Genomic DNA, 16515 nt, shown 5'->3' on the forward strand with positions numbered 1-16515 from the left:
AAAGAAGAATTAAAAAAAATCATGGAAACCAATGAAAATGAAAACACAACTGTTCAAAATCTTTGGGATGCAGAAAAGGCAGTCCTAAGAGGAAAGTATATAGTAATACAAGCCTTTCTCAAGAAATAAAAAGTTCTCAAATACACAACCTAAGCTACACCTAAAGGAGCTAGAGAAAAAACAGCAAATAAAGCCTAAACCCAGCAGAAGAGAAATAATAAAGATCAGAGCAGAAATCAATGAAAGAGAAACCAAAAGAACAGTAGAAGAGATTAATGAAACTAGGAGCTGGTTCTTTGAAAGAATTAACAAGATTGATAAAACCCTGGCCAGACTTATCCAAAAGAAAAGAGAAATGACCCAAATCAATAAAATCATGAATGAAAGAGGAGAGATCACAACCAACACCCAAAAAATACAAACAATTATAAGAACATATTATGAGCAACTCTATGCCAGCAAATTAGATAACCTGGAAGAAATGGATGCATTCCTAGAGATGTACCAACTACCCAAACAGAACAAGGAAGAAATAGAAAACCTGAACAGACCTATAACCACAAAGGAAATTGAAGCAGTCATCAAAAATCTCCCAAAAAACAAAAGCCCAGGGCCAGATGGCTTCCCAGGGGAATTCTATCAGACATTTATAGAAGAATTAATACCTATTCTCCTGAAACTGTTCCAAAAAATAGAAATGGAAGGAAAACTTCCAAACTCATTTTATGAGGCCACCATTACCTTGATCCCAAAACCAGACAAAGACCCCATCAAAAAGGAGAATTACAGACCAATATCCTTGATGAACATGGATGTAAAAATTCTCACCAAAATACTAGCCAATAGGATCCAACAGTACATTAAAAGGATTATTCACCATGACCAAGTGGGATTTATCCCTGGGCTGCAAGGCTGGCTCAACATCCGCAAATCAATAAATGTGATACAATATATTAACAAAAGAAAGAACAAGAATCATATGATCCTTTCAATAGATGCAGAAGATGCATTTGACAAAGTACAGCATCCTTTCTTGATCAAAACTCTTCAGCGGATAGGGATAGAGGGTACATACCTCAATATCATAAAAGCCATTTCTGAAAAACCTACAGCGAGTATCATTCTCAATGGGGAAAAACTGAGAGCTTTCCCCCTAAGGTCAGGAACGAGGCAGGGATATCCACTATCACCACTGCTATTCAACATAGTACTAGAAGTCCTAGCCACAGCAATCAGACAGGAAAAATCAAAGACATCCAAATCGGCAAAGAGGAAGTCAAACTCTCAGTCTTTGCAGATGATATGATACTTTATGTGGAAAACTCAAAAGACTCCACCCCAAAACTGCTAGAACTCATACAGGAATTCAGTAAATTGGCAGGATATAAAATCAATGCACAGAAATCAGTGGCATTCCTATACACCAACAACAAGATAGAAGAGAAAGAAATTAAGGGTCGATCCCATTTTCAATTGCACCCAAAACCATAAGATACCTAGGAATAAATTTAACTAAAGAGGTAAAGGATCTGTACTCAGAAAACTATAAAATACCCATGAAAGAAATTGAGGGAGACACAAAGAAATGGAAAAACGTTACATTCTCATGGACTGGAAGAAGAAACATTGTGAAGATGTCAATGTTACAAGCCTAACAAGTAAAAAGCTTGGGGGATGGGTTAGCCTGGTGATGGGTATTAAAGAGGGCACATTCTGCATGGACCTCTGGGTGTTATACACAAATAATGAATCATGGAACACTACATCAAAAACTAATGATGTAATGTATGGTGATTAACATAATAAAATATTAAAAAAAGAAATAGCTTATAGGACACAAAATGTACACTACTATTAACAGGAAATACAGGGGTGCTTGGGTGGCTCAGTCAGTTAAGCAGCTGCCTTCAGCTCAGTTCATGATCCCAGGGTCCTGGGATCGAGCCCTGCATTGGACTCTCTGTTCAGCGGGGAGCCTGCTTCTCCCTCTCCCTCTGCCTGCTGCTTTCCCTGCTTCTGCTCTCTCACTCTCTGTCAAATAAATAAATAAAATTAAAAAAAAAAAACAGAAAATATAAAACATACATTTCCTTTTGGCATGTAAACTTGGAAAGTTTGCATGGAAAAACAATAAATAAAACTTCATTTTAATACCCTTAAATATCATTACATATTCAAAATTCTGTTCTGGTTTTTATTTTTGCCAAATATTTTCAACTTCTTTCTTGGGCTTTATTAGAAATACTAAGGGTTATTTCTCTCCCATTTCAGACATACTCCATATTACCAATCCTGTCTTATTAAAGAAAAAAAAATTGGACCCTTTGTTCCAAAGAAACTGAATATTTCAACATCATATAGAAATAATGAGTACAAGGACTCAATCCTCCTTAAAGAATCTGAGGGACTTTCAGTTTGCGGTTCCACACGTAAAGAACTTGCAAGTCACCACTCCATGCTAACAAGTAAAAAGCTGTTGAACAAACTGAAAAACCAACAACTCTTCTTGGATCCATAAGAGGTGAGGACACAGGGCAAACCAAAACTGGAGAAACGGACTGGCGAATACAGGGAGGCACGGCTCACATCAGCAGAGACTCAGGAGTGGAAACCACAGGAACCAGCACTGGGGTAGGAAAACCTGTAATTGACTAAATTGCTGGAGGCTCTGTGTAAAGAAGTCTGAGAGTTAAAAACTCCAGGGGAACCCACTCATGGCAGGAGGAAGGCTCACACTTTTGTGAGTTTTACCTCCACAAGACTGACTGGGTTCTCACAGTAAATATCAGACAAAAATCCCCTAGTGCTTCTAAGCAGAGGGAAGGGAAAAAGAACCATTTTGAAAGAAGCCAGAGAACTCTGTTCTTAACAAGGCCTACCCTCAGGAGAAACTAGTTACCCAGAGCCTATCTTGCTGGGTTATTATGAGAGCCTAACTGATAATATAGGGGAAGAGAAACACTCAACTCCAGCCCACATTAGCCCTCCTGTCCCACCTAAGGGAACTGAAAAAAAAAGAGAAACACCTGTAAAACTCACAGTCCAGCGGCACAGGCTCACTAGAAGAACAAATCATAGGATGACAGAATATTTCACTTCCTCCCACACTTCATCACCACATTACTGAAGTCCTATTTGAGCAGTTCCTTTTACCTCAGACATCATTTCCGGCTATCAAGAAACATTACAAAACATACTAGAAAGCAAAAAAACAAATTTGAAGCAACAAAGCAAACATCAGAACCAGACATGGCACAGATGTCAGAATTAACAGACAAGAAATTTAAAACAGTTGTGATTAACATGCTAAGGGCTCTAATGGACAAAGTGGACAGTATGCAAAAACAGATGGGCAATGTAAGCAGAAAGCTAGAAATCCTAAGGGAAAAAAAAAAGAAATGCTAGAGATAAGAAACACTGTAACAGAAATGAAGAATGCCTTTGATTGGCTTATTAGTAGACTGGACATGGCTAAGAATCTCTGAACCTGAGGATACACCAGTAGAAACCTCTAAAACTGGGGTGCCTGGCTGGTTTACTCTGTACAGCATGCGACTCTTGATCTCAGAGTTTTGAGTTTTGAGTTTGAGCCCCATGTTGGGTATATTTTAAAAATAAAATCTTAAAAAGAAAAAAAAACCCTCTAAAACTGAAAAGTAAAGAAAACAATGACTGAAAGTAACAGAACAGAATATCTGAGGATTGTGGACAACTATAAAAGGTGTAATGTATATGTTATAGGAATACCAGAAGGGGAAGAAAAAAAAGAAATCTCTAAAACTGGGGTGCCTGGCTGGTTTACTCTGTACAGCATGCGACTCTTGATCTCAGAGTTTTGAGTTTTGAGTTTGAGCCCCATGTTGGGTATATTTTAAAAATAAAATCTTAAAAAGAAAAAAAAACCCTCTAAAACTGAAAAGTAAAGAAAACAATGACTGAAAGTAACAGAACAGAATATCTGAGGATTGTGGACAACTATAAAAGGTGTAATGTATATGTTATAGGAATACCAGAAGGGGAAGAAAAAAAAGTAACAGAAGAAATATTTGAAACAATGACTGAAAATTTCCTAAATTAATCTAAGACACAAAACAATAGACTTAGCAAGCTCAAAAAACACTAAGTAGGATAAATTCCAAAAGAAAAACTACACCTAGGCATATCGTTTTGAAACTAGAGAACATACAGGTTAAAAAAAAAAAAAAAATCCTGAAAGAAAACAAAAGAAATAATCTGTAGAACCAGCCTCTTTATTTATGCTCCTTAATCTTCAACAGTCCAGGAGAAATGACAAGAACCAGAGTATTCTTAATGGTATTATTTCAATACACATTTTTTCTCATTTTCACTTTTTTATCTTTTCATTTACATACAATAAAACTTATTCTTTATGGTGTACAGTTCCATGGGTTTTGAAAAATGCAAGAATTTTGTCAACGGGGAACCTACTTCTCCCTCTGCCTGTCGCTCCCCCTCTTGTGCTCTCTCTCTCTGACAAATAAATAAATAAAATATTAATAAGTGAGTAAGTAAATAAATAAATAAATAAAAATTTTTAAGCTTTTACTTTCAAAAAGTACTGTTTACAAAAATAGAAAGACCACAGACTGGGAAAAAAAAATTTTCCAAATCATATATTTAATAAGAGATTTGTATCCAGAATTTTTTTAAAATCACCTCCTGCAACTCAATAAGAAGAAACAAACCCAATGAAAAAATGGGCAAAATATTCCAGTAGACATTTCTTCAAAGATATATAAATGACTAATAAGTACACAAAAAGATGCCCAACATCATTAGTCATCAGGGAAATGCAAATTACAACCATAATGAGATACCACCACATACTTCTAGAATGGCTATAATTAAAAAGACTGATAATACCAAATTTTGGCAATGATGTTGACAAACTGGATTCCTTGTCCACTGCCACTGGGAATGTAACATGGCACAGGCACTTTTTCTTAGAGTTATCCAGATGACCTAGCAATTCCAATCTTAGTTATCAACCCAAGAGACATAGAAACATATGTCAACACAAAGACTTCTATACAGATACTCACAGAAGTATTATTTATAATAGCCAAAACCTGGAAATAATCCAAATCTTCATTAAGTGGTTAATAGATAAACAAAATATTATCTATGCAATGGAATACTATTCAATTATGAAAAAGAAAAATCTGATATGGATAAACCCTCAAAACATGCTAAGTGAAAGAGTCATGTATATGAAATTTTCAGAAAAAGCAAATCTAGAGACTATCCTATAAAGAACAAATCTGGTCTCTGTTCCCAGTTTCTGGTACACAACTTCAAAAATCCTTGGAATTTCCTGAAGATAGGAGTGTCTGTTATGCTAATGAGGTGATTCACAGTGATAGATTTAGGGTCAGGGCTGATCACCAGAAAGACTAACCACATCATTTAATACACATCCTCTCTTTTCTGATCGGACACAGCCCTACTAAGCGACAAATAATACTTGTCACTAGAAAGCAAATTCACCTATTGACAATACAGCCAAGAGTCAACAAAGAAAGAAAAAAGATGTACAAACAAAACAGATATTGGTCATATATGTGTGTATAAAATTACATTTCTTTGGCAAGTCAAAGAGTTTAAATTACTTGTTGGTGATCTCACCCCAACATTTTACACAAAATGCCTTTAGTATGCTTTGTACAAAAGAATATTTTCTGTCTATCTAAAGACTATTTTTATAATAGAACCTGCATTTTCTAATGTATTCAACCACATTTAGCTCTATAACCAAGGTAGGCAAGTTTAAGTTCAGTGGATTGGTGAATGGGAGGTAGCTGGGACTGGCTTTACCCATGTGGAAATAATTGCTTTCCTGGCCTAAAGCTCTTCCTATTAGGATCAAAACAAACTGATGTTATCTTAAGAGCCCTTCCAATTTTTGAAAAATAAAACCTAAGTGTTCCATACTTAGCCAGATATTGTCCAGATATTGTTTGTTTTGTTTAAGGAGAAAATTATGGCACATTTATTTTTGTATTTAAATTAAAAGCAGAGTTCCTATTATGAAGAAAATAAGGGGACGTCAACAGATAATCATCTCGGTAGAGAAAGGCACATGCAGAGTTGGTATAGACAAGGCCACCAAGTTTAAACGTTGTGATCTGATATTTTTAAAACCTCAGCATAGCTCCTGGCCTTCTTTGTCTGCACCAGAATTTTCCAAATAAAGTCTGTTCATCAGGAGTACATAACAGTGCCACAGCATATAACATGATGAGCCACTTAAAGCAGATTTAGTGACAAAGATAAAATATTCCAGCAAGAATAAAAGACAAGTTTTGAAGCTCAATGTTTTATGATGTAATTCAGGCATGGATTCTGAATTTTCCAAGCATCTACCAAAATATAACATGCTGTTTTGATTCATGGAATTAGAAAATTGAAAAAAAAAAACATATATATATGTGTATACACACTCACACATACACACGCAAACACACACCGAGATGCTACATAAACCAGTCTTCTGCTTCTGCCAGTTCAATTTCTAAACCACACAGATTGATGGCAATTAAGAAATAACCCTTTTTTTAAATGAGCAAGACAGCAATCCCACAACCTCTCTGAAGCCTCTGAATGTTTCATCATCCTAAAGTAATGACCACTGGCTTCAGTTGTCTCCAACTTTCTATTCTGCTTTCAAAACTCATTTCTTCCCACCTCATTAGAGAAAGCTTTGGGACTTCCCTGCATTATGTTGCTTGTTATAAATACTCTTTGAGTCCTAACCTTTCTCTCTAGATCATTTTCCATATTTATTTCTTCTCTCCTTTTCTAAAGGATGCTAACCATTTTCCCTATATGCTTTTTTTAAAAGCTATACTGCTTGAAAGGAAGAAACACAGTAACTTTTCTAGGCTAAATTCTAACAGATCATTTGTATGGCTTGTTAATAAAGATATAATTTGGAAATCACTCCCAGAAGGAAAAAAACAATAAACTTGAAAGAGTTATTCAGGAACATTCTAGAATGGTCAGAATTCCTTTCTTTTTTTTTTTCCTTAGATGGTATGGGGATATGGGAGGAAGCTAATCAGGTTAACAAAGACTATATTTCAAATGGCAATGGACATGTATAAAGCACCTTAATATTTTCTTCCTGTTAAAATATAATACATAAATCAGAGGTCTTCTTGCAGAAGAGATAAGCCAATTTTCCTTGACAGGATCAGCTGAGCCTTAGTCTGCACTTCTGCAAAGTCAGGGTCTCACCATTCACAGTGGACCTTTTGTACCACTAAGACTTGAAATTATCAGAACTAAGTTTCCACTATGTAATGACTTTACCCTGTTTTTCTAATAGAATTCTTAGGTTTATTGGTGAATTTTGGCTTTTCTACCATCACACTTCCTCCTGCTATGTTTATTCTATGTGTGGAAACAAAATCATGATCAGCAGAATTTGGCTGAGTAGGAGACTTCAAGTCTCTAACTAAACTTACATTCTGTATATTAATAAACTACTGGCATGAGACAACTGAGGGCACTGGCAATATAGGCTGACCAAAATATTTAAAGTCTGTCTTTCATTACCAATTCTCAGTTCACAGAGTGTCATAAATAACCACAGTCCAATAATCTCCATATACTCACACTAATACAGAAAATGCTCAATTGTATTTAATTAAAATAAAAAAGTTATCAGCGTACCTGGATGGCTCAGTCAGTTAAGCATCTGACTTGATTTCAGCTCAGGTCATGATCTCTGGGTCATGAGATTGAGCCCTGCCTCAGGTTCTGCACTGGGCATGAAGCCTGCTTAAGATTTTCTCTCTCTCTCTCTCTCTCCTTCTGCCCCCTCCCCACCCCACCCCCACTCTCTCGCTCTTAAAAAAAAAAAGTTACAATTTAAGATAGGCTAAATTCTAATAGGCTTACATTGTGCCAGATATTGTATTACCTGCTTTATATATATTATCTCATCGGTTTCTTACAAAGTAATGCACCAAGTGGATGCATTTATCCCTATTTACAGAAGAAGACACCTTGGTTATAGTTATGGTTATGACCAAGGTCATAAGTGGCAAGTTATGGACTCAGCCACTAGACTACTATAAAGCTTCCTCAGGGCAGAAACCATGTTAGTTTTATTACAACCCAGCACCTAGTATAGTGCCTGACACTCAATTAATATTTAGGGAGGAAAAGGAAGGGAAGGGACACTAGTGCCATGTGTCAGATCTGTCTTTAAGATGCTCTCAATAAATATTTCTTCATTTGATCAGATTTTACAAGCCACTAGTTCCTGGCATTCACTAGGCACCAGGCCACAGACTTCACTATTTGAAATACTAACACTTCATTTATTAAAGACTTAACATAGTTCCTTAGGTGGTATTAAAAGAGAAATAGTAAAAATAAATAAAATATTTAAGAAAAAAAAGGCAATTTTAAAAATATAAATGTATGAAAGCTTACTTCTAGATTTCTTTATATAAAGAATTTTCATTCACAAAGAAGAAAAAATACTTAAAGTATTAGACTGACTTGAATACAATTTTTAACAATTTCAACAGTGTTGGAAATGTATCAATATCTGAATAATCAATAACTTTGTGAACAAGACTGAATATCAAATATGTAAATTTTATAGTCTCTTCAAATAGTTCTCAATTCATGAAAAAATTTGATGTCAAAAAAATATATCATTGTATTACAAATTTCACAATTTTGAAATAACATAGCCCCGGTATTTATTATACGTATAAATCTGCATTTATGGTTATACTTATCTTAAAACTGACAGTTGATTAAATCAAAATGATATTTGCCACATAAGTTCTAAATAACTCTATTACTGGTTCATCAGACATATACTAAGATCCTTATTATGTGCTAGGAAGTTGCTAAACCTGAAGAAACAGAAATCCATACCAGAGTTCCTACCCTTACTGCAGGAATTACACTAAAACAAAATATTCTCTATTAGTTATGTAAAGCATGTTCCAGAAAGGTAAACAAAAGTTTCCATTCTAATAAAACATGTAGACTACCTAATACCATACAGTGATATAAAACAAAACTAGATACTGGGTCAAATCACCTATCCTTCTTTCCAAAAGAGCCACAAACCATGCTGCTGTGTTCTGCTTTATATACAAAAATCTTTAAATGCACTTCAACTCCTTGCTATGTCTTCATCTGTTTTGTCTTAAATTGTGTGTTCCTTGGGTTCAGATGTAAGAGTGAAAAATACTTCTTTAAAATAGTTTACAGCTGTGGCTAGGCATTAAAATTAGATTTTAGTAGCTCTGTATAATAGATAAGTAGTTCTATAATAGATTAGTAAATCTAATATAGATACTGGAGCCCTAAGCTAGACCCAGTGGACAAAGTCTTTGGGGATGGAGCCCATGTGCCTAAATTTTATACAGCTCCATGGGCAGTTCTCATGTACAGTAAAGGCTAAAAGAACCACATTTTTAAAAAGGGGGAGTGGCATCTGGGTGTCTAAGTCGGTTAAGCATCCAACTCTTGATTTCAGCTCAGGTCTTGATCTCAGGGTCGTGAGTTCAAGCCCTGAGTTGTGCTCCACGCTGGGTGTAGAGTCTACTTAAAAAATGGGTGGGGGGCTGGCAAGGGGGGTATACAAACCTGTGTAAAGTAGAAAATGTTAAAGCTGTATAGGACCTTAAAGATAACTAATCAATTCATTTCCTAAAGTACGAATCTGAAATTGTGAGAAGTTAAGTAAAATGTCCAAGACCGCATAGTTATCAAAGCCAGGAAGAGAACCCACATGGACTAGCACGCAGATTAGTGCCCTTTCCAGCACACAAAGCTGGCTAGTCCACTAGGAAGGGAGATAAAGTATTAATTCTTGATTCATTAGCTTAATCAATGTAAGCATTCATATAGTAAATTCTCAGGGAAATGTGAATTTAAAAAAAAAACAACTACAGTTGACCCTTTAACAATGTGGAGGTTAGACACCAACCCCCAGCACAGTCAAAAATCTGCATATAACTTTTGACTCCCCCAAAACTTAACTACTAATAGTCTACAGCTGATTGCAGGGCTTGTAACATGGTCGATTAACACATATTTTGTATGCTGTAAGTTTTAAAAAAAATTCTACCCAAAAAAACTGCTTCCTAACCTATGTAATTTAATTAAGATAAAAAAGATCCAGCCCACATACAAGACTGTACAAAGAACATATCAACATGGTTAGACATTTAGTGACTAAACAGAACTGTGAAGGGTATTTTTCTCCATTCATTTTAAATCACATATTTCTCTACACAAAAGAAGAAGGAACACTGATATTCAGAATGCATAAAAAAATTATGGCTGATTACATAAGCTTAGAGGTCTTAGCTACTCTGCTATTTTTCAGTTGTCAAGCTATAGGATAACTGAATAATTAGAAAACTTTAGGTAAGTGAATTAAATTGAGGGAAATTATACTGTATAGTGGAATGAATGCGTGTTAGAGTCAGATTGGCACTCAGATCCTAGCTCTCCCATTTCCTAGCTGTTTGATCATAGGCAAAATGTTTAAACCGTCTGAGCCTCATTTTACCTATAAAATGAGCCTAATAATTTCCCCCTTGCAGAGTTGTGATGAAGATATTAAAAAAGATAATGTGTCACTCCTTTGCTTAAATCCTCCAATGATTCACTGTAACTTATAAAGTCAGTTTCAAACTCCTTCAAAAAGTATCTGCTTGAATGAAGGGGAGAGTAAGTCGGAGAGGGAGATGAACCATTAGAGACGATGGACTCTGAAAAACAAACTGAGGGTTCTAGAGGGGAGTGCGGTGGGGGGATGGGTTAGCCTGGTGATGGGTATTAAAGAGGGCACATTCTGCGTGGAGCACTGGGTGTTATGCACAAACAATGAATCATGGAACACTACATCAAAAACTGATGATGTAATGTATGGTGATTAACATAACAATAAAAAATTATTTTAAAAAAAGTATCTGCTTATTTTTTGAGAGAGGAACCATGTTTTCTGGTCTCAACATTTCTTAAAACATCCAAGTAGAAATGCCCAATAACTAGACAAAGTGTAGGCTTAGAGTCAGAGCACAGGGAAGGGTAGACAAGCAAAGTTCAGTGTCATCGTGCAACCAGTCAATAACTTACTCAAAGACTGATCTTTTCGTACTTTGGATATACCAGTCTTTATTCTTCCTACTTGATAGCATTGTCATGGAGTTACTTCTTAATCTCTGCTTAACAGAAATTTTCACAGTAATGGGTTAGAACAATTTTTTAAGTGCCCTAGGACAAGTAAACTGCTTACCCCACTCCTCCCTTAGTATTTCATAAATTTTCCACTATGACAAATATGGTGATTTCAGCTTCTGTTTAAATAATCCATTAAATTGTTAACCTTTTAGTTTTTCTCCTACTCTCAAATGAATTCTCTGTTGTTGCCTTGATACTAAAATTTAGCACATTCCAAGTGGAATCTGGACTCTAGTTACTTCCAGACTCAATAGAACTAAGCATTTTCTACTCTCTACCAGATTTTTTTTCCAGGTATTCATGCAATTGTTTCCTCAACCGGAGAGTAAGCGCCTCTAAAGGCAAGAACCATGTTATATAATCTATTTCCATAGCACTTAGCCCAGCAGCTCCAAAAATCTATGCCACTTGTATATACACATATTTAGTAATATCTTTGTTTTGTCTTAATTTTGTATTTCCCAAGTCAAATAATTAAATTAAAACTATTTTGTAGCCTATCCTAACTACCATTTACTGAATACTTACTACATGTCGCTGTATTTTTTTAAACTACAAAATATTACATTTTATCAACTCTAACATATGAGAGACTTATAAAAAAATCTCACAATTACTATGAGGTATCACTGATTAGAAGACACATACCATTTTCAGAGATCTTAAAATGTAAAAGAAAAAAATGTGCATCTTACAGTTTTAACTTCACTTTAGAAACTGAAAGTCAGAGAGCGCTTAATAACTCTGTCCAAGGGGCGCCTGCGTGGCTTAGCTGGTTGGGCGTCTGCCTTCGGCTGGGGTCATGATCTCAGGATCCTGGGATGGAGCACCGCATTGGGCTCCCTGCTCAGCAGGGTGTCTGCTTCTCCCTCTTCCTCTGCCCACCCCCCAGCTTGAGCTGTACACTCTCTCTCTCTCTCTCAAATAAATAAATAAAATCTTTAAAAAAACAAAAAAACCTCTGTCCAACATTAATACCTCTTAATGAGGTTAGTAACCTGTGGCAATCCCCAGTAACTGGTAACTGGGAGGGAGAAATGGATCAAAAGCCAGGGAGTTTAACTACTTCCTCTCCATTATATAAAATATGTACATATCCAATGTGTTGATATGCTCAAAAGATTACTTTTAAAACTCTTGCATACATTTCCCCAACCTTCTTACAACAGAAAATAAAGTTCAAAAATGCATTGCCCCCCCAAAAGAAAATACATAGTAATTACTAAAATCTGAGATTCATTTTGACATATTCTAGGCAGACAAATATGTCTGACTTTATTAATGGGAATATTTTTCGTCTCAAAATGGCACCACATACTGCAGTTTGTTGAGAATACAAAGGGATCAGTTAAGTCTTTTTCATAGACAAATATATATTACAAGTTAATACCAAAGTGCCTTGCCAATATACAATTCAATATTTAAGAGTATATGATTTCCAAATGATTGTACATTTTCACCTAACAAGCAGATATAGCGATCGATAAAATTTATAATCATACAATAATACAATTTCAGTTATCTCCTCAGATATTCAGTCACTTCTACTAAATATTTAGGTTACTGAATTATAAATACTACATTAAATAACACAGAATTTAATTCTAGAATAAGGAACTATTCTATATTTTATCCTTAAGTATTTGCTAGTAGAATAGAAAAAGGAACATGGCAACGTGACATCATATTCAACCTCAACTTAAGTATGTCTTAGTGAGAAAGTGAATTAAGAAAAGGCAGATGGAGTGGTAATCAGGCTGGTAATAATTCTGGAATGAAAATTTATTTCAGTAGTAGCATTTTTTTAAGAATTGGTAGGAGCATTTAGAAAAGTGAAAACTTAGAATCTTAAGTGAGCCTCAACTATAAAACAAACAGACTAAATTCCATTTCTCCCACCTTCTCTCTCTTGTTTCTCTCTCTCTCTGTGATAAATGTCAACATTACAAATTATTTTATCCTAAGAAAGAAGTATCAGATCTGTAGAACATAGAATAAAAAGAAAGGAAAAAGCGCAGGATTATTTTCACTAAATATATATATATATATATATATATATATATATATATATATATATATATGTAGAAGTTATTATTAAGTAAATTGTCATCTTCTTTTAAGAGTAAAAGCAATTGGTAACCAAATATTAAAATAGTTAGCAGTTTCTTTCAACCCAAGATCTGGTTCCAATATGACCTAACTAAAACAGATTTATAGGTCAGATTCACTCAGTATTATGAACATCACGTATTTCTCAGTTTGTTATATAAAGTATCACAGAATTCACTACATTTTATGTTCTAAAAACAGCATACTATGAAATAAATCATATTTATGTCAAAATTCTCATCTTACTTCTCCATTTCTTAATGTTGTGATGGTTCCTCTTGCTACTGCCATTCTAAATAGTGTTTCTGTGGCCTGTGAATTAAAAAAGCAAAAATACATCATTCATAATCTGTACTCAATTGTATACCCCCTTCAAACTGTAAAAAACATTCATTACTATTACATTTCCAGCAACTTCTAGAGAAGCATCAATAAGTCGCAATAAGAGCTACAAGATCTCCTTATTTCAGAAATATCATTTTCAGAACCTCTTACTTAATGACATTAAAGATCTCAAACAGAATTGTTTCGAAGGTTATTTTGATCTGCTGGTATTCATCTATGTCTACAGAGTTTCAAATTAGTACACTTAGATAAATTTAAACCGTAGTTTGATTAATGAAGATTAAGTAAAAAGCTAGTACTTGGATTCAATTCAGAAATTATTATTTATTCTGATTTTTTAGTTTCCATTTAAGTTCAGTTCAAATCACTTGACTGCTACTGAAATATTGACAGAAGATGAATTCACTGATTCCATATATAAAATAACACCCCCAAAAAATTACTGCTTTCTATATACTAACAATGAACAATCCTAAAAGGAAATTAACAATTCTAAATAAGGCTTAACAAACAAAGCAAAAGATTTACTTGTTCACTGAAAACTACACACACTACTAAAAGAGATAACAGAACACATAAATAAATGGAAAGGCATCCTGTGTTCATGAACTGGAAGACAACTGTTAAGTCAACACACCAAAAATGATCTATAGGGTCAATGTGAATCCTACCAAAATCCCAATGACTTTTCCTACAGAAATACAAAAATCCATCCTAAAATTCACACAGAACCCAAAGGACTCCAAACAGCCAAAACAATCTTGAAAAAGAAGAACAAAGTTAAGACTCACACTTCCTGATTTCAAAACTTACATCAAAGCTATGGTAGTCAGACAGTGTGGTACTGTCACAGACAAACATATAGGTCAATGAAATAGAACAGAGAGCCCAAAAATAAACCTTAGCATACATCACCTAATGACATTCAATAAGGGTACCAAAACCATTCAATGGGGGAAAGGACAATTTTTTAAAGAAAATATCCACATGCAAAAGAATGAAGTGGACCCTTACCTTATACCACATACAAAAATTAACTCAAAAGGAATCAAGGGCCTAAATATAAGAGCTAAAACTATAAACTCTTAGAAGAGATAATAAGGGAATAGCTTGATGATTCAGTGTCTCATGAGGACCTACTTCCTGGTTCCTGGATGGCTGGAAGCAAAGACAAGCAAGCTCTTTCTCTACTCTCATATAAGGGCACTAATCCCATTGGTGAAGTCTCCTCATCTAGTTTGAATTACCTCCCACTGAGGGGTGGGGTTTTAATGTGAATCTGGGGGCAACAAAAACATTCAGTCCATGAAAAGGTATTCCAGTCAGATGGGGCAAGAAACACAAAGGCCAGTAGGTGAGATCATGCTTGGCATGGACAAAGACAAGCAAGATAGCCAGTGAGGCCAAAAGAAAAAGGTTTCTTGAGAGTGTGGTTGGGAAGAGAGGGTACAAGTTCATCTGTTGAATATGTGCTTCTAATTTTTAACCTGGCCCAAGAGGAATGCGTTTCCAACCTTCACTAATAGAAAATAGAATTCAAAGGAGGCTCTGAAAAACATAAACTTTAAAGAACTAGTAATTCAAAAAAACAAACAACAGAAAAGGGCAATCCTAAATTTAAAAACTGACTGCACCTCTAAAGAAATCCAAAGGGTGGGAGGGTTGGAAACCTGGAGGAAAATGGAATAAAACTGATATATGTGTATGAACTTAGTGTGACCGGTGTAATATAAACAGCAGTGTAAACACATTAATATAGATAATAAGGAAATAAATAACAGAAAAAATACGTAAAAGGTTGCAAGTGGTTGCCGCTGGGTTGTGGAAATCATGCATCAGAAGAGGTAAAGAAGAGCACTGCTCTTTTTCCATTAGCTTCGCAGCATGCTATTTGACTGTTTACACTACCATAGACATCCTTAATCAAAACTTTTTTTTTAAACTTTTAAAGGCTGATTTTAAGTAAATCAAGAGTGTCCAATTTTGCAAAGAGGTCAAATACTTTACAATTTCAATCGAGTGGTGCCTACAAGAATAAAGTCAAGGACTGAATAAAAGGATATAAAGTCAAACAGTGTACGCCAACTCTTTGAAAACGTTTGACAATAAAGGTAAGAAATGACAATGAGTTGTTGCCAGAAAGAACAGGGTTGAGAGAAAATTGAGGACAGTATACTTTTAGGATAGAAGAGATTTAAACAAGTTTTTAGAGGCTAAGTAGAAGAAGTCAGTCAGGTGGAAGAAGTTTAGACACAGGGAGGAAAATGGATCCTGACAGAAGGGGATTCCTGTGGAAGACAGGATCAAGAGCACACAGCAATCTGTTAGCTACGTTAAAAGGGAGAAGGTACAAATATAGGGAAATGCTTTCCCTCTCCCTCCCTCTGCTCTTCCCCCTCCCCTTCACCCTCTTCTCCCCCTCCCCCCACCAACCTACTGGACAGGATAATCTTCTGAGAATGACAAAGATACTGACTGAAAGATGGGGGTGAGAGTAAAAGTAAAAGCAAAGCAGAAGGTAATGGAACTGCCAAGCAATACGAAAAGCCCAACTAAGCTGAAAGTCATACATCTTTGTTGTCACAAAGCTACACAGTTACAGAATTAGAAAGCTAAGAAGACTGCAGTTTAGAAATTATCAAGGAAAAGTAAGCAACCCTAGACAGGATAGGAATTAAAAAGTAACAACTTTCATTTCAACTTCATTGGTAAAATATAGCATGTATCCATAAAAGCAAAATTTTTCTAACATTTTCTAAATGAGAAGAGCAATCTTGAGAACACCCCTATACATACACACACACCCCCCAGAAAAGC

The 16515-nt window shown here is 35.2% G+C and overlaps 1 protein-coding gene across 2 annotated transcripts in view; it reads right to left on the minus strand.

Moving 5' to 3' along the window:
- The window catches only part of TMEM135 (transmembrane protein 135), a 279591-nt gene that overhangs the window by 162301 nt on the left and 100775 nt on the right, over positions 1-16515 (minus strand). For both annotated transcript variants that reach the window (XM_027580516.2, XM_027580515.2), the window contains one exon: positions 13600-13665. In XM_027580516.2, coding sequence (XP_027436317.1) covers positions 13600-13665 — 66 coding nt within the window. The remainder of the gene's footprint in view (positions 1-13599; positions 13666-16515) is intronic.

The sequence above is a fragment of the Zalophus californianus genome, chromosome 11 (assembly GCF_009762305.2).
Source record: "Zalophus californianus isolate mZalCal1 chromosome 11, mZalCal1.pri.v2, whole genome shotgun sequence".
In the NCBI taxonomy this organism is placed as follows: Eukaryota; Metazoa; Chordata; class Mammalia; order Carnivora; family Otariidae; genus Zalophus; species Zalophus californianus.